The 19,514-nt window shown below is 40.0% G+C and overlaps 3 protein-coding genes across 5 annotated transcripts in view; 1 reads left to right on the top strand and 2 right to left on the bottom strand.

Annotated features, from left to right (window-relative positions):
• Positions 1-26: 26 nt before the first annotated feature.
• Positions 27-5,024, top strand: akr1a1a (aldo-keto reductase family 1, member A1a (aldehyde reductase)). 2 transcript variants are annotated; one of them, XM_039620689.1, is made up of 9 exons: positions 27-113; positions 1,241-1,338; positions 1,441-1,560; positions 2,660-2,811; positions 2,923-3,118; positions 3,208-3,257; positions 3,348-3,497; positions 3,580-3,739; positions 4,014-5,024. In XM_039620689.1, the coding sequence occupies exons 2-9, from the start codon at positions 1,258-1,260 to the stop codon at positions 4,077-4,079; spliced, it is 975 nt and encodes a 324-aa protein (XP_039476623.1). In that variant the 5' UTR covers positions 27-113; positions 1,241-1,257; the 3' UTR covers positions 4,080-5,024. The 2 variants fall into 2 exon arrangements, with proteins under 2 accessions (XP_039476623.1, XP_031611295.1); XM_031755435.2 differs by lacking the exon at positions 27-113 and having other exon boundaries at positions 1,190-1,338.
• On the bottom strand, positions 4,664-13,802 carry vcp (valosin containing protein). Its single transcript, XM_031755436.2, has 17 exons — positions 13,642-13,802; positions 11,706-11,817; positions 11,424-11,596; positions 11,199-11,341; positions 10,956-11,086; positions 10,710-10,841; positions 9,974-10,076; positions 9,641-9,774; positions 9,217-9,352; positions 8,112-8,224; positions 7,536-7,700; positions 7,161-7,283; positions 6,846-7,058; positions 6,387-6,695; positions 5,803-5,958; positions 5,536-5,690; positions 4,664-5,284 (listed from the first exon to the last, which is right to left on the bottom strand). Exons 1-17 carry the CDS (start codon positions 13,656-13,658, stop codon positions 5,179-5,181), a joined length of 2,421 nt encoding a protein of 806 aa, XP_031611296.1. The 5' UTR covers positions 13,659-13,802; the 3' UTR covers positions 4,664-5,178.
• A 265-nt stretch (positions 13,803-14,067) lies between these two features.
• Positions 14,068-19,514, bottom strand: part of fancg (FA complementation group G) — a 13,401-nt gene continuing 7,954 nt past the window's right edge. For both annotated transcript variants that reach the window (XM_031755273.2, XM_031755274.2), the window contains exon 14: positions 14,068-14,937. In XM_031755273.2, the coding sequence (XP_031611133.2) occupies positions 14,844-14,937 (94 nt within the window). In that variant the 3' untranslated portion in view covers positions 14,068-14,843. The remainder of the gene's footprint in view (positions 14,938-19,514) is intronic.

Raw genomic sequence — 19,514 nt, 5'->3', positions numbered from 1 at the left:
TCAGCCTTAGTTACAGATAAACATATGAAGACAGACTTTGACCTCAGCGTGCTAAAATTCTGATGGACTCAACCTTCGACTGAGCACCGGTTCATCTTCTGAAGCGATTCCAGGTACGAGAAGAAAGACTTTATATTCAAATGCTGGTTGTGTTTGATGGTTACTGGTTTAAATGTTTTCTCCTGCACCCGGGGCAGAGCGAAGTCAGGGAAGGTGATCTGGGAGATCATGTGAAACAACTGCAGTGCCTGATGAGCAAAGTCTGTGTGTGTGCCCCACATGCTGAGGATAAAACAGGCAATTAGTGAACCATGGAAAGGCTCCCTGAGATGTGCTCCAGTAACTCTGCACTGTGACGAATGGCATCTAGCTGCATCAGCCATTTCTTGCGACGAGGCTGAGTTCACAAAGAGTTTATATTTTCACCGAAACACAGTTTTAAGCTCAGACGGCGAAAGAACAGCTAATAACAGAAAAGTGGGTCAGCAAGTTTGGCGATTGCTTTTTAAAGGCATTTGCATATGTAGAGTATGTCTGTGAAGGTTCTCAGTCATCCAGGTCATCGTAGTCAAAGGAGTTTGCAAAGAAAAGCGTCTGGACTTCTTTAAGTTGCTTGAAGACGTTTCACCTCTCATCCAAGAAGCTTCTTCAGTTCTAAGGTCAAATGGCCGAGAGTCCCAGGTTTAAACCCAGTGGGAGAACCCCCCCAAGGAGGGACAAAGGACCCCCTGGTGATCCTCTAATCACATGCGCCAAGGTGTGAGCGGGTGTGGGACCTAATCAGCCAGGGTTTCGGGTGAGCTCATTGTGAAACCTGGCCCCACCTTGTCATGTGAATTCCTGAGGTCAGATGGCCCAGGATGTGAGTGGGCGTTAAGGCGTCTGGGGAGGGAACTCAAAACTGGATTATAGATGGCAGACAGTTGGTGTCGTAAACCACCGCCTCTGTTCAAAGATGGTCGCTCACAGTGGACATAGATGGCCTCTTTCACTCCTCTTTCAAACCATCTGTCCTCTCTGTCCAATATGTGAACATTGGCATCCTCGAAATGCCAATGTTCATATGTAGAGTATATGATTCATACACATGACCCCAGCTGTAGTGCAGAGTTAATGAACTCATATGTGTTTTAATCAGTAACTCAGTATTAGGACTTGGTCATGATGACTAGACAACTAAGCCTCATATGAGCTCACGAGTGAAGACCTCACACACTCCTCTTTGTCTTTTCTCTGCCAGGTTCTCGGAGTTGGAGCATGAACACCTTTGTGACTCTCTCGACAGGGCAGAGGATGCCCGTGATTGGACTCGGCACATGGAAGAGTACCCTGGGACAGGCAGGGACATAAACACTCACACAGAGTTAGCAGGTCCTACAAATGTTTTTGGACATGGTGGAATTTTAAAGAAAGCTTACATGTGTCTCTGTGTGTTCTCAGGTGAAGCAGGCGGTGATTACAGCTTTAGAGTGTGGATACAGGCACGTTGATTGTGCTGCTGCTTATGGAAATGAACAGGAGGTTGGAGAGGCTCTGGCTCTCTGGGTGGGTCCAGGAAAGGTGAGCTTTGGTGGTCTTTTAATCAGCTCCAGGTGCCTTTATTCACTTCACGTCAGCCACATCAGTAGGCTGGTGTGGACACGTGCCATAAAAATACATACAAAAGTAAAAACTAAAAATATTTAGTGGAACTTTTCAAAGCAATCCACACGCTTGCTTGACTCAGAGCTTTAAAACTGAGCTTTAGAATGATATTAAGAATTGTAGGAGCTACTTTCAGCTCTGCACAATCGCAATCGCTGACACAATCCAGAAGATCTTAAAGTGCTATTTAAACTGATTTAAACTGATCAGTTTAAACTATTTAAACTGATCCCTTCAACAGTTTCCCTGAAAACACCAAGCGTATTATATTTGAGTGAGTTTTTGAGACCTCTACATCATTAGTGTGATTTTTTTTTACTTCTGTAAGCAAATGAAATGCACAAAAATTCCAAATGTAGCAAAAACTTTAGACTGATATTTAATTTTATTTTATTTATCGATTTTTTTTTTTTATTTTTTTTTTACAATTAAATAGAATTTCCTGGCAGTTATTTCATGTTTCAGGCTTTACAGTGTTAACTGATAAATCTACTCCCATTCAGCTAAAAAAAACTGATAAATATTTTCAGTTTAGTCACATAAACAAACAAGATATGTGCTCCTTATCTTACCTGTGAAGTGAAGTGTTTTTCTGTTGATTTTTGCTGTTGTTTATTGAACCTGAGGGCTACTGCAGGGTGAGAGATGTATGACAGCTTTAGTCATATTTCTGAGGTTAGGAAGCTCTGCCAAGATGTTTTTTCATCTATGCTTCTCTCATGTTTTTTTTTTTTCAAATAAATGTCAGAAACCCAAATAACATAGTATTCCTTTAAAGAGGAGTCCAAAGAGTGTACACAAATCACTGTGTCAGCAAATGGTTTTGAAGAAGTGGTTAATATTTGGTCGGTAAGCCAAAACATGTAGATGAAGATTGGTTTTAACATAGGTTCAAGTCTGCAGTTCACTACCATCAGGCTCAAACTTGTCACTGTCTGTAATGTGCCCTGTTCAAGTGTTTCCCTGTATTCAGAGCAGTCATTGGTTTGTATTCGTGTCATACTTTTCGCTCCAGGCTCTGCAGCGTGAAGAAGTGTTTGTGACTTCCAAACTGTGGAACACCAAACACGACCCCCAGGATGCTGAAGAGGCATGCAGGACCAGTTTAGCACATCTGGGTCTCTCCTACCTGGACCTTTACCTCATGCACTGGCCCATGGCATTTCAGTGAGTAACTACACACACTCAGTAATGTTAATACGTCTCCATCTGGCTGTAACCAAGCACAGATTGAATTGTCACTTTACCTAAAGCAGCTATTCTCTGTGGGCGTTTCAGGAGGGGGAAGGAACTGATGCCTCGAAATGAAGATGGAAGCATTTGTTACTCTGACACACACTACAGGGATACTTGGACTGCCATGGAGAGCCTCGTAGATAAAGGGCTAGTCAAGGCTATAGGTCTGTCCAACTTCAATGCCAGGCAGACTGATGACATCATAAGCATGGCCAGACACAAACCTGTAGTAAACCAGGTGCAGCCATGAAGACGATACATTTTTTCAGCTCTGTTCAAACAACACGTCAGTAAACTGTAACTAATAATTGTGTGTCTGTGTTACAGGTTGAGTGCCATCCTTATTTGTCTCAAGCAGATCTCCTCTCACACTGTCGGTCAGTTTAATGTTGTTTAACATTCAAAGTGGCAGTCCTCCTTTCTGAGATTAATATGTCAAAGTAACAGGTTTCATAACTCCATCTCAGCTCAGTGGGAGTTTGTGTGACAGCTTACAGTCCTCTGGGCAGTGGAGACAGACCCTGGGCTTCCGCTAATGAACAAAGTTTGCTAGCGGATCCTCGACTGGGAGCCATAGCCCAGAGATACGAGAAAACACCAGCCCAGGTTATAATCCGGTAAGGCAGGAAAACACAGTCACCACTAACCCCTTTAACAGTTTCCTCCATTTATTTGACTAATCACATAACTCATTTGCAGGTGGCACATTCAGAGGGGTGTTGTGTGTATTCCCAAAAGTGTGACACCTTCCAGAATCCAGCAGAACTTGAACGTGTTTGACTTTTCCTTGTCAGAAGAGGACATGAAAGTCATTGAATCCTTCAACCACAACAAGCGTTTCATCGTTCCAACAGTCGAGGTGAGTCACCAAGTCTCCTTGGCACCTAAAAACAATCCTGAACTGCTTCTTCCCCCCAGAGCCTAAATATTTATTTGTTTATATGGCAAAGCATCAACTGCTGTAGTCTCCCTCTGGAGAAGGCTCACAGCTGGTGATTTCAGTACGTTTTGGATTTTAATCAGTTTCTTAGAAGTGTACTGTGAGGTGTTTGGAGTCAGTTGGGTACAGTAGTACATTAATAGGCAAATTGTTAAAATAAACCATTAACTACAATTTGCATTTGTTTCTACAGAGAGACGGCAAAAGAGTGTGGAGAGATGCTGAACATCCTCATTTCCCCTTCCATGATGCTTACTGAGTCTCCAGCAAACTCGATGTATACTTTTTAAGAATAGTTGTCACGCACAATCAAAACTGTAATTAGTAAATAATTTCATAGTAATTAATAGGTTTTGAACAATTTTCACACTTTCCCCCTCATTACATTCTCAGTATGGGGGAAGTTTAAAAAAAATAAAATAAAATAAATAAATAAATAAAAATCCAAGCAGCAGTGTTTCTCTAACAGCTACAGTGACACTGTGTGGACAGAAACGAAACAGTATCTTAGCCCAGTGACAGCACTACTGATCACATTTTTATGCATTTACTCTGCTGGCAGCAGAGAAGACAGAACACATCAACTAGAAACTGCCCTGTAAAGAGTTTTAGTGTCTGGTAGAAGAAGGGGGGGGGGGGGAACAAACAAAAAGCACAACTTTGTTACATGACATCTTTCTGCAAGATTTCTCTGTCAAGCAAGCAAATAAATGGCAAATAATACCATGTACCATAAATGCAGATGATTTAACCTCACTCTGATGAATCACGTATTTGTTTAACTTAATTTTGTAATACCTAATATAAAAGCAATAAAAAAAGCTTAATAGAAACTGACAACAGTTCTGTTTCGTGAGATTTTATTTTCCAACAACATAACCTTGACAAATTTGTAATACATTATATGCTACTGTTTATTTAAAAAAACAAAACAAAAAAAAGAAGTCATTAGCAATATGTTTGTGTTTTTTTTCTCTTTTCTTTCTAGCATAGAATTCCATCACTATAGCCATTCATGTTGGTTGTGATATACTGAGAATGAGGCCACTCAAACATCATCCCCCACCCCAGGAAAAAGAAATCCGCAGTCAGTTTTTCACCTTCCAATTCCAACATCCCCTTACCCCACCCACATCAAAGCCAGGGCAAACCAAGCAGCTACATGCTTTCTCCAATGGGAAAAAAAAAAAAAAAAAAAAAAAAATAGAGGGGAAAAAAAAAAACAAAACAAAACAAAAAACATACAAAAGAAAAAAAAAGGGAACACATGAAAGAAGCACAAAGTCCTAAAAATGTGGAATCTGGTGAGATTTGTACAGGTGTGATCCCAGTACTGACCACTGTGGGGCAGTGTATGTTTATCCATACAGGTCATCATCATTATCTTCGTTGAACACTGGATTGCTTCCAGTTCCACCAGAGCCATGGCTTGGACCACTGCCGCCTGCAGCACTGGAGGGAAACCTGAAAGAAAACATTTTTATTTATTCATTATTCTTACATTCAGAGGAAACTTCTCCAGATATCCTTTAAATACACAGCTGGTTTCAGCTTTTGAGTGTATTAAAGAATCTTAAGCAATCCACTCTACTCACAATGGTCATATTACAGTACAATCAATAAAAATTGAGAAGGAATAGCATCCACGTTAATGGTTCTTTTCTGCAAAACTTAAAACTACATGACTTTCAAAATTTAGTATAAAATGAAAGTACCTGAAGCTGCCAAAGCCACGGCTCTGCTGCAGTGTCTGAGCGAACATCTCGTATTTGCGAATGTCATTGTCACTGACGGAGCGGCGAGCAAATCGCATTGCCTCTTCAAAGTGGTCCTTCCTGATCTCCGGTACAGGATCATCCTCTTCTACCTCCTATGAAATCAACATTTTATACATGAGAGATCAGAGGCAGCAGCATTGCAATAGTTTGAAGATGCTCATCCTGATATGAAAAAGTGAACAAGGAGATACAACAAGTGCTCACCATAGCTGATGGGTTGGTCTGCCTCTCCCTCTCTCTGCGGATCTCATTTTCAATGCTCTCCCTGATGGCCAGTTTACACGCCCGCTGGCAGATCTCTGTGAGATCAGCTCCAGAGAAGCCGTTGGTCATCTTAGCCAGGAAGTCCAAGTCCACATCCTATCAAACAGAGACAATGTCAAATTTAAACTTCTATTCAGTTACAATTAGTCAATCACATTTTATTTTAGCTACTTTTGGCTGCTCCCTTGTCACAAGGGGGCCATCATATTAGGCATCTCCGCTGAGGTTTCATTTGGCAGTTTTTACACCAGATGCCACTCCTGATGAAACCTCAAAGGGGACACTTCTATTAATGTTCTAAATTGTTTGTAAGACCATTTCTTAACATCTATCATTGTTCTAATAAACAATCCTGAAGGAATTAGAAGAGAATTTTTCATTTTTTGTTAACAGAATGACACATTTTACAGGAATTCAGCATTAACTGTTTGTATGCTACTTTATGCTACAGTAACTACACCAAGAAAAAAAACCAAGAGCTAAGTGGGTGTGTCAGTGGTGTGAGTAAGTAGCAGCTTTGTCACCTTGCTGATGGGACTCTTGCGGAGGTTGGCCTTCAGGATGCTGACCCTGCTCTTCTCGTCAGGCAGGGGGATGTAGATGAGCTGATCCAGACGGCCAGGTCTCAGGATGGCAGGGTCGATGATGTCTGGTCTGTTTGTGGCTCCAATGATAAAGACGTTTTTCTTGCTTGACATTCCATCCATCTCAGTCAGGATCTGGTTGATGACACGGTCTGCAGCTCCACCGCCATCTCCCACGTTGCCACCACGGGCCTTGGCTATGGAGTCCAGCTCATCAAAGAAGAGAACGCATGGGGCTGCTTGACGAGCCTACATGTAGAAGATGCACACACATCAAATATACAAAGAAATCTGTCCTATCCAGCGCCAAACTGTTAACAGTGACAGCTCTGATTTAACAAACAACATTCAAATTCTCTAACATCCAAATGCAACAACAAACATCCTACAAAGTCTCACCTTGTCGAAGATCTCTCTGACATTAGCCTCAGACTCTCCAAACCACATAGTGAGCAACTCAGGTCCTTTGATAGATATGAAGTTTGCCTGGCACTCGTTGGCAATGGCTTTGGCCAACAGAGTCTTACCACATCCAGGGGGACCATAGAATAGCACACCCTTGGATGGGGTCATGCCAAACTTGAGGAACTTGTCTGGGTGCTCCACTGGGTACTAAATTAAGTACAAGTAAGGGGGAAAACAGTTAGAGACAACACTAAGCCTTAAGTTTATGATGTATCAGTTGTTTCAGACATTTCTAAATGAGGCTCATACCTGCACCAACTCCTGCAGCTCCCTCTTGACATCATCCAGACCACCAATATCCTCCCAGGTAATGTTGGGAACCTCAACAACAGTCTCTCTCAGGGCTGATGGGTTGCTCTGGCTCAGAGCCCACTGGAAAACAGAGTTGATTGTGTTAGTATTGACGCCAAAAGGCAACTACTGGCTATGTGAATACCATCTTAGGCCGGAACTGCTGTAGACATTAGACATGCACTTTCTTGAAGACAGAACCTGGCATAGCCCCTAATGAAATTTGCATCAATCCAACTCCAGACTCACAGATACATAGTACTGTCCCTACCATGACAGCAACCCTGTATGTAACAGTAACCTCAGTTAAGGAAGGAGTATCAGATTGCTTACCTTGAAGTCATCCATGGTGACAGCAAGAGAGTTCATGACTTCAGCATCAATGGTCTCATCCTCAAGGTCAATCAGGTCCATCTTCTTCCTAATGGCCTGCAGAGCAGCCTCAGAGCAGAGAGCTGCCAGATCTGCACCCACATGCCCGTGAGTCTCATTGGCTACCTAAAATTGGAAACAGAGAGCTCAACACTTAGGAATTCTTCCCTAGGTTTCCAAGCAATGTGCCTTTCATGTGACAAAGACCTACATCTGTAGCTTTATGTAACTCATCTACTTGATAATGGATGACTGTGTCACAAGGAACAATTATAATACACTGAATGCCAGGCCAAGTACAGTCACTAAGGTAGGCTTGGGAACTGAGTAATGTGAAAGAAGCTCTTCATTAGATAGTATAACAGCAAATTAACATTAGTTACATATAATTACTTGAAACATGTAGTACAATTTTACTTCTAAGTCTCAGGAAATAATAACCATATGGCTATACCCATCGTTCAAGGAATCTGTGTGTTGCATCTTTAAACCACACCAATTAGAGGAAAGGAGTTCCTCTAATTGGGTTCCTCAAACCTGTTCCAAGTCAACATCATCAGCCAGCTTCATGTTCTTGGTGTGAATCTGGAGAATCTCCAACCTTCCAGTAGCATCGGGGATACCAATGTCAACTTCCCTGTCAAAACGCCCTGAAAGTGACAAAGATTAAACACAAGTATTAGTTTTAATGAGAAACAGTTACATGAACATGATTATTAAAATCCAAGAGTAAACTCAAAAGAAAACTCAACAGTAAAACTAGGCGTTTATTTAAATACAAACTAGAAAAATGGTTTTTTTTGCATTGGTGCATACACCATGTTTCAGAGTGGAAATTCATGACTGATGTGTTTGCATAGTAACAACCCATCTTAACTTCCTGTTGAGCACATATTGCTGCTGATGCATATCCCCACATCATAATTAACTGAACATTATTAAAAAAATAAAAATAAAAAATAAATTTACGCCCCATGTTTAGCGCCTCGCTAAAAGAGAAATACAACACTAACTGCTGATGTTACAGAAGTATTTTAGTATTGAGACCAGCATAAATCATTCCATTTAACAGCATTCATATTTGAATGTTTAGAAAACATCCATGTCTAACTCTTTGAAAAGCCTTTGTTAGGATGCTTCTGACAGCTTTGACAAACTGAAGTGCAGAGTTGTGAGAAAGTGACCCACAATTAAACTGCAGACCCCACAAAATCAACACACCAGCAGTTTTAAAACTGCAACGACATGGTTTTGGGAGGCATTCAAACAGAACTCTTCATGTTATATAAGAATGTCACAACTCCATGTGCACGAATCGGTTCAAGTAATGATTTAACTTGAAAATTATATTTGAATTTGCCTGAAGAGAAGCTGTAACGAAAATATTTTGACACTGCTGAATATTATGTAAAAATAAATACAGAAATAAATGATTCAAGTCTTAAATTTAAGCCTACATATTGTTTAAAATTACTCTTCACACAATTTTGTAATGAAACGGTGAGATGTCATAAATGAAATTGCACTTCAGGGTGTGTTGCCAACTTAACATTTTATGACACACAGACACACACAGAGTGGATGTTTCTTTAGGTTTAGACCCTAAAGTAAATTAAAGGCATGCTTTAAATAGATAGTTTACCAAATCTCCTGAGAGCTGGATCAATGCTGTTGGGTCTGTTGGTGGCAGCCATGACAATGACATGAGCTCTCTGTTTCAGGCCATCCATAAGAGTCAGAAGCTGAGAAACAATGCGCCTCTCCACCTCTCCATGAGTCTATAAAAACAGAGGACATTTTAAATCCCATGTAGAAATTAGAGTGCTGACTGAATCTACCCACCTAATCAGGTAGTCATCAATACGACAGAGTTTTGGTTCAGGTCGCAGCTGCTAGATTTTTAACACAGTAAAAAAATAAACTGAAATAAATACATAAATAATCACTGAATATTTTGTTTTCATTTCCAATTTCCAGAAATTTTAGCATTTATTTCACAAGAGTCACATAATAAAACTGACTGTGTATTTATTTAGCCACCTATTTAGTTCCATGATCTTGCTTACCTTTTCTCTCTTTGGAGCAATTGCATCAAGCTCATCGATAAAGATGATGGCAGGAGCATTCTTTTCAGCTTCCTCAAAGGCCTTTCTCAGGTTACTCTCACTTTCTCCAGCCAGCTTACTCATGATCTCAGGGCCTAAGACACAGGCAAACAGTTGAAAAGCAACCTCACCCATAGTATCAGCTACTGATAGGATTCTGATTAATACTCATTAGAATCAATCACAGACATTTACAAAAAAAAAAAAAAAGCAAACCCTATCTAAATCCACTCCAGCATCAAACAGTCCTAACTAGGATTACGTTCGTATAGAAGAAATAAATTAAATTCACACCATTAATCAGAAAGAAGAAAGCTCCTGTTTCATTGGCCACAGCTCTGGCAATCAAAGTTTTTCCAGTTCCAGGGGGTCCGTAAAGCAGAATTCCACGTGGTGGCTGTAAATAAGGGGGGTGAGGAATGAAATCAAATTTAAGACTAGATTTAAGAAAAAAATAAATCTTAAGTATTTTATGACGGATATAAAGGCGGCAGACTGAATCTCTCTGGACTTTGAGCCTCTCGTCAACCATTACATGAAACAAACTGAAACTAAACAAAATATAGAAAGCACTCTTACTTTACTTTGATTAAATACTAGAAATGCATACCAGATAGGATAAGCATAGCACAACAGCCCCCCCCCAAAAAGAACAAAACATAAAACAAACAAACAAAAAACAAACTAACACCACACATACACACAGATGAAGAAGACTCAAAGTCAGTGTCATTAACAGTAGGCATTTTCCACAGGTCATACCTGCACAAGTATACTTTTACTGGAACAGATTAGGATCTCTAGGCTGTATAAATTGTTTAGCTGAGTGGGAAAATTGGCCTCATTCTTTTCAAAAATACAGTTAAATTCTTACTTTACAATTCCAGAAGAAAGCTAAACCAGTTTTTCAAATGTAATTTTTTTTTAATTTAAAAAAAAAAAAAAAAAAAAAAAAAAAACAAACAAACAAACCAAAAAAAAACAAAACAAAAAAAACAAAACAAAACAAAACAAGGCCCAGCAGTCTCACCTTGACTCCTATGGCCTTAAACAGCGCTGGGTGCCTGAGTGGCAGTTCCACCATCTCTTTGATCTGAGCCAACTGCTTCCTTACTCCTCCAATGTCATCGTAGCCCACTTCATTCAGGGACTCTTCCTCATCCTGCATGTTCAAACACAAGCTGTTCACATTTTTGTGCAGTTGATTTTTTTTTTTTTTTTTCCATGCAATTTCTTTTCGGTACAAGTTAAACCACGCACAGTTGCTGCTACCTACCTCTCTCCGGATTGGCTCTCCCTCACAGTGAATGACAGTATCAGGAGCAACGATGCAGTAAGGGGATGGGTCAGTCTCTACCACCTTGAACTCCACAGCACGCATTCCTCCTCTGACCAGGAAAATGTCACCTTGACAAGGTAAAAGTTGAAAATATACAGTTAGAGTGGTAAGCTGTTGTACCCTGAAAGAGAAAATATGCAAAATAAAAACTCTGGTCTGACAAAAGAAACTGGTACTCACCTTTGCGGATTGGCCTGTAAGCCTCCAAGAAATATGGCTTCAGGTAGACCTCAAACAGGTTGCCAGTAATTCCTTCTACTGTGTCATCTATTGGAAGAACATGAATCCTCTTTCCGTACTTCACATCAGGACATGGCTGAATGCTGAGGGAGATAATAGCCTTAAAACCACTAATTTTTCAAAAGTCTGTCTATTTTTTCTATATAGTTGTGTGCTTTTACATACCTGATGACGTCACCCAGGCGGACCCTCAGATTGTTGCGGACCACCCTGTTCATGCGAACTTTTTCGTCAGAACAGGTGTCATCAGACAGCACAATACACACAGTCTCCCGCCTCTTCTTTCCTTTCATCAGCACTGTGTCTCCACGGAAGAGCTGCAGCTCATCCATTTTGGTCTTTAAACACATTAAACCATTATTTTGTGAAAATCAGTGTTACTGCCTTTCATGACAAATGAAAGTCTTGAACTTGTTAATAAAGCCATAAACCATTTCAAGCATTTACCTGAGAGAGGGAGACCACGCTGTTGTCTTCATTGATGGATTCATCAACGATCAGTCTGTTGGGTCGGTTCTTCTGTTTCAGAATTGCAGTTGCGAGATCATCATTTTTGGATCTATGAGGAGCGCAAAATAAGAAAGTGAAACACAATACTTCAGTACCTTTAAAGTCTCATGTGTAGTTTCCACCACTGAAGAAAAAAAAAAAGTGCTGACCAAGTCCAAATTTTAGGTTATCATCTCAAAATTTAGATTTTTTTTTCTGAGATAATCAATTGAAATGTTAACTTCGCTCTGCCTGGCAATTTTTTTTTCCCCAAGCACGCATAAATAGAAAAGGAAAACACTTGTAAATAAAAACAGTCAAATGTTATCATTACCATGTCATAGAACAAGTCAACTTTAAGTGTAGTAACATCATTAATGAAGTTGACGAAACTGGCTCAAAAATTGCTGTGCACACTGTGAAACTTGTAACAGTTTCTGGTTTTGTCTCTTGTAGTCTTTGGGGAAATGCAAAGCACTCTTTCTACCTAGTTTTGAAAGAAATTCTAGTGTTAAGGGGTCAATAATGTGAACTCCTTCAAAACACAATTGTTTGTGCAACACAATAAAAACAACACTGGGATGTCTAGTACTCAAAATGGGAGTTCTTTTACAATAATGTGTTGGTACCTTGTGTTGTTACTGTAAATGCTTACGTTGTGTACGTCAGTGTATTGTTTGTAGACTTTTATAATGACCCACAGAAAATGGTATTATAAATGTAATTTACAGGATGTGGCAGAAACCCCTATTTTATATTCCATGCCCATGTTTCTACATTAACTCTTATAATTAAGCACTTATGACCAACTTTGAGGTATTCAGTGCAAACAGGTCGTTTACACAACTCGCCGATTGTGATTCAGTGCTACATACGGACAATTCACGACATCATTCGTACATTCAAAATATTAAAATAAAATATATGGGTGTAAAATCGGCAATATGTTTCTGGAAAAGTCCGGGACAATTTACATGGTTTCTCTTTCATGTTGTTAGCACGCTAATCGTAGCTTTTGCGCTAACCCACTGGCGAGCAAGCGAGCCCAGATGACACAGCAAAAGAATTAGAAAAACTTTGTTAGCTAGGTCCTCCCTAAGCACTCATGCTACAAATGTAGCGTGACTTTTCAGACGTTAGCTACCAACGCAGTCGTGGGGTACATATTGCTTACATGTAGTATTTCATTACTGTTCAGCTAACGGCAAATAGAATCCAACTAAACTGAGGCATTTGGAATGAGTGTCCAACACTGTTAGCCTGCTAGCTTGTCTGCACTGTGCACAGTGGCAGCTATAGCTGCCACTGTACAGTGGCAGCTATAGCTATAAAGATAGCCATTTAGCTGCCTAGCGTTTTCTTTACTAAAGCCTTTAACAGGTAACATGGGTTTATGCCATCTACCGAGCTCATTTATATTCGCTGTAATGAAAATCTGATGACCAATCTAAAAACGGGCCATTCACCGGTGGGTAGGCCACTGTGTCGGTATGATGTGTGATGGTGGATGGCTGTGGCCTTGCCAGTGCTGCTAAGCTAATGTTAGCATTCAAACACGACAGCGATGACTGCGCTTTGTCACACAGCTGGCTAACGCTCAGTACCGTTAACCGGTCAACGACAACGGCGTGAATGACAACAGTTAGACAAATGTCAACAATCATAGGGAATTGTAGAATTGTGAGAACTACACTGTTACGTTAACCCACGGACCAAAGTGCGGAGGATGAAGTGGCTGACCCCATTAGCTACCCTGTTAGCAATGTATTAGCATTCCAGCTAACTTTAATAAACTAACGTATTTTAACTTACATTAGGTAATTAAAAGGGATTTGTTGGTTGGTCTTTTTTTCGAAAAAACATTCTCCGAATAGACTAAGATATTTATACTCACTCCCCTCCCGAAGCCATGGTCGTCCAACCTGGATTACAATTAATAAATAAATTCTAGCTAAATGTTTAAGAAGCTTAACCGGTTCTCTGCTCAACCTTCTCAGTGATTTCACGCGAAAGAGCAGCGGTTTCCGTGCTTTCTTTACACTTATACCATGAACTAGATGCATCCTTGATTCTGATTGGCTAGCGGTTGTCTGTCAAACCCATCAACCAATCAAAAAATTGGAGTTTGTTGTTACCGAGTCTTTTGGACGAACGTTTTTCTTCTTATTGGTCCTTCGACTGAATTCAACCACCCAATTAACGTTCACCGCGTTGATATGGAATAATGACCAAAATATGAAATTGGCTCTTTCTGTTGGTAACAGCAAGTGTGTAAGATTAAATTCATGGAAGTCAGATAAACACATGTATACACAGACACTTTAGAGGTAAATAATGTATTTTATCCAAGAAAAACAACATGATATACTTCATTTATTCAAATTAAAAAAAATTGAAACAAAATGCTAGATAGCAATACATTTTTGTAGCTTGAAATGTGATTAAAGACATCCTAAGTAAATTATGTTCCCTTAATGGATTGTTGGCTATCCCATCCACAACACCATCTTTCATTCCAAACTTTTTTAACACCAGCCATCACACAGTCTGATATATGGTATACATCTTTTATCAAGGCAGTCCATCATGTAGTGAACAATGTCCAGTTTATCTTAATGGAGAAGCTGATGGAACAGTTGTCAGCTAGAGTGTAGTATGGTAACCAAGCTGAGTATTGTACTGGAGGAACTAGCGTGACGGATACTTTTCCCTGTATGGTGTGTGGAGGGGAGACTGCAGTGTAGCTCATTGTTTTGTTTTTTTTGCTTAACCGTGTTTAAAAATTCAGCTGACAGTGCATGCACAGCATATTAAAGGTTTGCTGATGTAGAGAGAACTTTATTGGCTAGATCACCTCACCAGACTTTTCCTTCTTAAAGCCAGTTCAGCGACTCCAAACAATGCATCCACTAATCTTCCATCATTTCATGCATACAACACACATACACGGTGCCCATCCTTAGTTTCAAATGCTTACAGTCAGCTTTATTTTATTGTCCCTGTAGGTCCATGTTTGTATGTTGGTGAAATGAAACCCACAGCAAAGTCGATCCAGCTCATTATTCACAAGAAATTCTTCTTTTGTCTCCAGTCTGATTAGGTAAGGCCAAGTTCCTGTATTCTAAGCCGCAACTCCACAGAGTCCAACAAAGGGCCAGACTGAGGATCCTGTAGGTACAAAGGCAGTTTTCTGCAACACAGACAAAGATTAGAGTCATCATTGCATAGCTAATGTATGCATATAGAGAAGTGATTAAACTATCCATCCTAGGGAAAGAGGCAGGGAAGACCCTGGTCAGGTCAGACAACCTTCTGTGTAATTGCGTCACAAATTAACATAACATGTATGTCTGTGGGAGGAAGCCAGAATACCCAGAGAGAGCCTGCAAATTGTCAGCTTGAATTTTGTGAGGTGACAGTGCTAACCATAACCACTGGAATAACATCCTGGTCGGGCTGAGTATGTTAAACTCCTGCTTGACAAATATTCAGATTAGGTTTAAATCCAATCCAATCCAACTAAATCAAACTCCACTTTGTGTGTGTAATTAGAAAATATCTCCAAACCCTCTTGAGTGCTTGTTCTTGTTTACATGCAATTTCCAACAAAAAACAACAGCAAGAACAAACAAATTGTCACCTTGTGACTGTCTGTCAACCAACAACAATGAAGTTGCTGTTTACATTCATGCTCTATTAAGCCAGTGGTTCCCAAACTTTTTTTGCTGGGCCCCCCTTGTTTAACAAGAAAAATGTTCGCGCCCCCCCACCCCCGCGCGTGCATGTGCACGCGCACACGCACAAACACATCCTTCAACCACACACACCCATATTTTGCTCCATTGCGGTTTATTTCACACCTCAAACATTTATTAAACAATTAAGCAAATACAAATAATCTGCAATAAATTACAGGTAGTAAGAAAATAAACTAAGATAACCTTTATTAGTCCCACACGTGGACTACCAACTCTTTTACGCTCCGTCCGCACCTACACGGGTATTTTTGAACGCGCAGCTGTTTCGGGCACATGTAAACGGCGTATCGAATCACCGAGAACGGAGATTTTTTAAAACTCCTTTTTTTGCGTTTACGTGTGGACAAGGAATACAGAGTTTGTCATGCAATGTCAAAGGTATGTGCCTTTTTCACGTCACACTGTGCGCCACGTTATTGTTTACATGAGATGAATTGCAGATAGAGACAAAATACTGTTAATCTGACTCTGCAGGTTTTACACGCTTACATATACAGGCCATTACTGTCCCTGCATTTAGAAAGGCAGAGGCATCACGGTGTAATTATTTTACATGTAGTTGTTTTTTTTTCCTGTGTAATAATGTTCAACATTGTTATCAATACATTTTTCAAAAAAACCCTCTACAAAATGGGTTCAAAAACATAAACAACTGTGGGATACTGTTGTCCGTGATTTGAACAGCCCAGCACTGCTCCCGATGCAGGGGAAACTAATTCTGCAGGGAGACCTACAGTTAAGCCCATAATTATTCATACCCCTGACAAATTTTGACTTAAAGTTACTTTTGTTCAACCAGCAAGTTCTTTTTTGAGCAGAAATGACACAGGTGTCTCCCAAAGATAATAAGACGATGTACAAGAGGCATCATTGTGGAAAAAATATTTCTCAGGTTTTATTTATATTTTAGCAAAAAGTATCATGTCCAGAATTATTCATACCCTTCTCAATAATCAATAGAAAAAAGCCTTTATTGGCTATTACAGCAATCAAACGCTTCCTATAATTGCAGACCAGCTTTTTGCATGTCTCCACAGGCATTTTTGCCCATTCATCTTTAGCAATGAGCTCCAAATCTTTCAGGTTGGAGGGTCTTCTTGCCATCACCCTGATCTTTAGCTCCTCCACAGATTCTCAATTGGATTCAAGTCAGGACTCTGGCTAGGCCACTGCAAAACGTTAATGTTGTTGTCTGCTAACCATTTCTTCACCACGTTTGCTGTATGTTTTGGGTCATTGTCGTGCTAAAATGTCCACTGGTTCCCAAGGCCAAGTTTTTCTGCAGACTGCCTGATGTTGTTGTTGAGAATCTTCATGTATTGCTCTTTTTTCATGGTGCTGTTTACTGTGATTAGGTTCCCTGGTCCATTGGCTGAAAAAACCCCCCAAAGCATTAGGTTCCCACCACCATGTTTGACAGTGGGGATGGTGTTCTTTGGGTTGAAGGCTTCTCCATTTTATGCCAAATGATCACAATGATGCCAACATCATTGTGACCAATAATTCAATTCAATTTTTTCATCTCTGACCATAACACTGAAGACCAGAAACCTTCTTCTTTGTCCAGATGAGCATTTGCAAAGGCCAAATGAGCTTTTGCATGCCTTAGAAGTGCCTGGAGAAGTGGCGTTTTCCTTGGTCTGCATCCGTGGAACCCAACAGTGTCCGTTGGACTGTCTGCCTTGAGACATTGCCACCAGCAGAGCCCAGATTCACCAGAATGGCCTTGGTGGTGATCCTTGGATTCTTTTTCACCTCTCTCACTATTCTCCTGGCCAGCACAGGTTTCACTTTGGCTTCCGACAACGTCCTCTGAGATTTTCCACAGTGCGGAACATCTTGTATTTTTAATAATACTTTGCACTGTAGCCACTGGAACTTGAAAACATTTGGATATGGCCTTGTAGCCCATTCCTCACTTGTGAGCAGCCACAATGCACAGCTGCAGGTCCTCACTGAGTTCCTTTGTCTTAGCCATGACTGTCCACAGATCACCTGCAGAGAGCTGCTGTTTTCACCTGTTGAGTTGATCAAAACAGCTATTTCCAATTAATCAGGGTAATTAGGATGCTTTAGAACAGCTTTGACTATTTGGAATGGTATGGAACTTTGGATTTTCCCAGAGACTGTGACAGTTTGTAAAGGGTATGAATAATTCTGGACATGATACTTTTTGCTCAAATGTAAATAAAAGCTGAGAAATATTTTTTTTCCACAATGATGCGTCTTGTACATCATCTTATTATCTTTTGTGAGACGCCTGTGTCATTTCCAGTCAAAAAATAACTTGCTAGTTGAATAAAAGTAACTTTAAGTCAAAATTTGCCAGGGGTATGAATAATTTTGGGCTTAACTGTACCTCAGCACTTGTGCAGGTGAAACCAAAGGGAAGATATGCTTCACCATATTTTCTAGTCTTTGGCTTAGAATGAAGTTGGTTTGGAAACATATTCAGCAATGCTTCATCTCCTGCTTTGCGTTTGTGTGGGCGCCCCGTGCTAGCAGTGTCCAAGCGTTGTTTTTATTTTTGTTTTTTTTCCCTTTTCATGCCGCGCCCCCCCTGCAATAGCTCTGCGCCCCCCCTAGGGGGCGGGCCCCACACTTTGGGAACCACTGTATTAAGCCATAAGATGTAATCACTTAATTTTAATTAATTTCCCTTTAGCTTTCTAAGCCACTTTATTTGTCTCCAACTTTTTTTAGCAATAAGCCACAGACCAACACCGGAAGGAGTGTCAATCCCTGTGCAATTTATTGAGAAACTGCACTGTGTAGTTCCAGCATGAATTCCTGATTTATTCAGCTCATCCTTGACCCCAACTAAATGTTTGTGTCTAAGTTGAAGAAATCTTCTCGAGGCATTTGAGAGAAATTGCTTTCATGAGAACAGAAGGAATATACAAACAGCCTGAAAACATTTGCACATAGCGAGAGAAATTGACTCAGCCTCAGAGGACTGGCGATGGCAATGTTAAGGGTAATCTTTTATTACACATTTGACCTCATATTACCTGGTAACATTTTCTGTGTATACTAGCAACAAAAACCTGGCACAGCAGTATTTTGGACACATCTGAAACTGTGCTGTAGAGGAGGTTATTGAACAAACTGTGATCCACTACGGATAATCCTGACCACCCCCTGCAGAATTTACAGGACGTGCAGCGGAAAACCTTCTCCAAACAGGCTGATTTAGCTCCTCGCCATAAACACAAATACAAGAAATCTTTAAAGCTCATGCAGTAACTCCAGATCACAATACATCTGACTAGCTGATCCAACCGTCCACCATATTTTACACTGTCTGACATTTGATGTGCTTAGTACATTTATTACACCATTACTGGTTCATTTTATTTTATTGAATTTGAGCCATTTTATTATTGTGTGGTGCAATTGTGTGATGTTGTATTATTATCATTGTTATAATAAGCATTTTACATTTGTACTGTATTTAAATTTCTTTCAGTTATATTTTTACCTACCGAGTTTCTTTTTTTCTCTTTATTTTTATTTAACTTTCTATCATTTCTACCTTAATGCATTATTCAGATTTTCTTGAAATACTGAAGGCTGTTGTAACTCAGGAATTTCCAAACTTATGGGATATATAAAGCACATCTAATGCTTTATAAATGTTGCTGTGAATAGAAGGAGTTAAAAGATGTCCACGTCTATTGAAATTAATGTTGAAATGATTCTGCTATCAAGTTGTGCCCTGGCCTGAAAATCTATGTGGTTACAGCAATCTGACAGCAGAAGGGTTATTAACATTATGAAAATTCACTGAATGCAAATTGAGGAAAAGCTTTGAAGGTTATTATCAAAAGACTGAAACAGTGGCACTGGTATAGCTACATATTACACTGTGGTATTGAGAAACCTGCAAAATAAAAAATGCATGAATTGTATAAAGCTTGCCAAATTCCAAGGTGTCAGTGACTGTCAGTAGATGCAGCTAAGATATCAGTATGAGAGGCCAGTATGACATCCTTCCTGGGTAAAAACA

The sequence above is a fragment of the Oreochromis aureus genome, linkage group 12, assembly GCF_013358895.1.
Source record: "Oreochromis aureus strain Israel breed Guangdong linkage group 12, ZZ_aureus, whole genome shotgun sequence".
Lineage (NCBI taxonomy): Eukaryota > Metazoa > Chordata > Actinopteri > Cichliformes > Cichlidae > Oreochromis > Oreochromis aureus.
This window is presented reverse-complemented; position numbering and strand designations above follow the sequence as displayed.

What these genes read in the sequence shown, in the direction of transcription:
- akr1a1a (XM_039620689.1), top strand. Translation starts at nt 1,258, where the DNA reads ATGAACACCTTTGTGACTCTCTCGACAGGGCAGAGGATGCCCGTGATT. An exon ending in GGAAGAGTACCCTGGGACAG is followed by an intron (nt 1,339 to 1,440) that starts GCAGGGACATAA and finishes GTGTGTTCTCAG; the next exon opens with GTGAAGCAGGCGGTGATTAC. An exon ending in CCAGCCCAGGTTATAATCCG is followed by an intron (nt 3,498 to 3,579) that starts GTAAGGCAGGAA and finishes ACTCATTTGCAG; the next exon opens with GTGGCACATTCAGAGGGGTG.
- vcp (XM_031755436.2), bottom strand. An exon ending in GCGTGGTCTCCCTCTCTCAG is followed by an intron (nt 11,597 to 11,705) that starts GTAAATGCTTGA and finishes ATGTGTTTAAAG; the next exon opens with ACCAAAATGGATGAGCTGCA. An exon ending in TCACCATGGATGACTTCAAG is followed by an intron (nt 7,284 to 7,535) that starts GTAAGCAATCTG and finishes TCTGTTTTCCAG; the next exon opens with TGGGCTCTGAGCCAGAGCAA.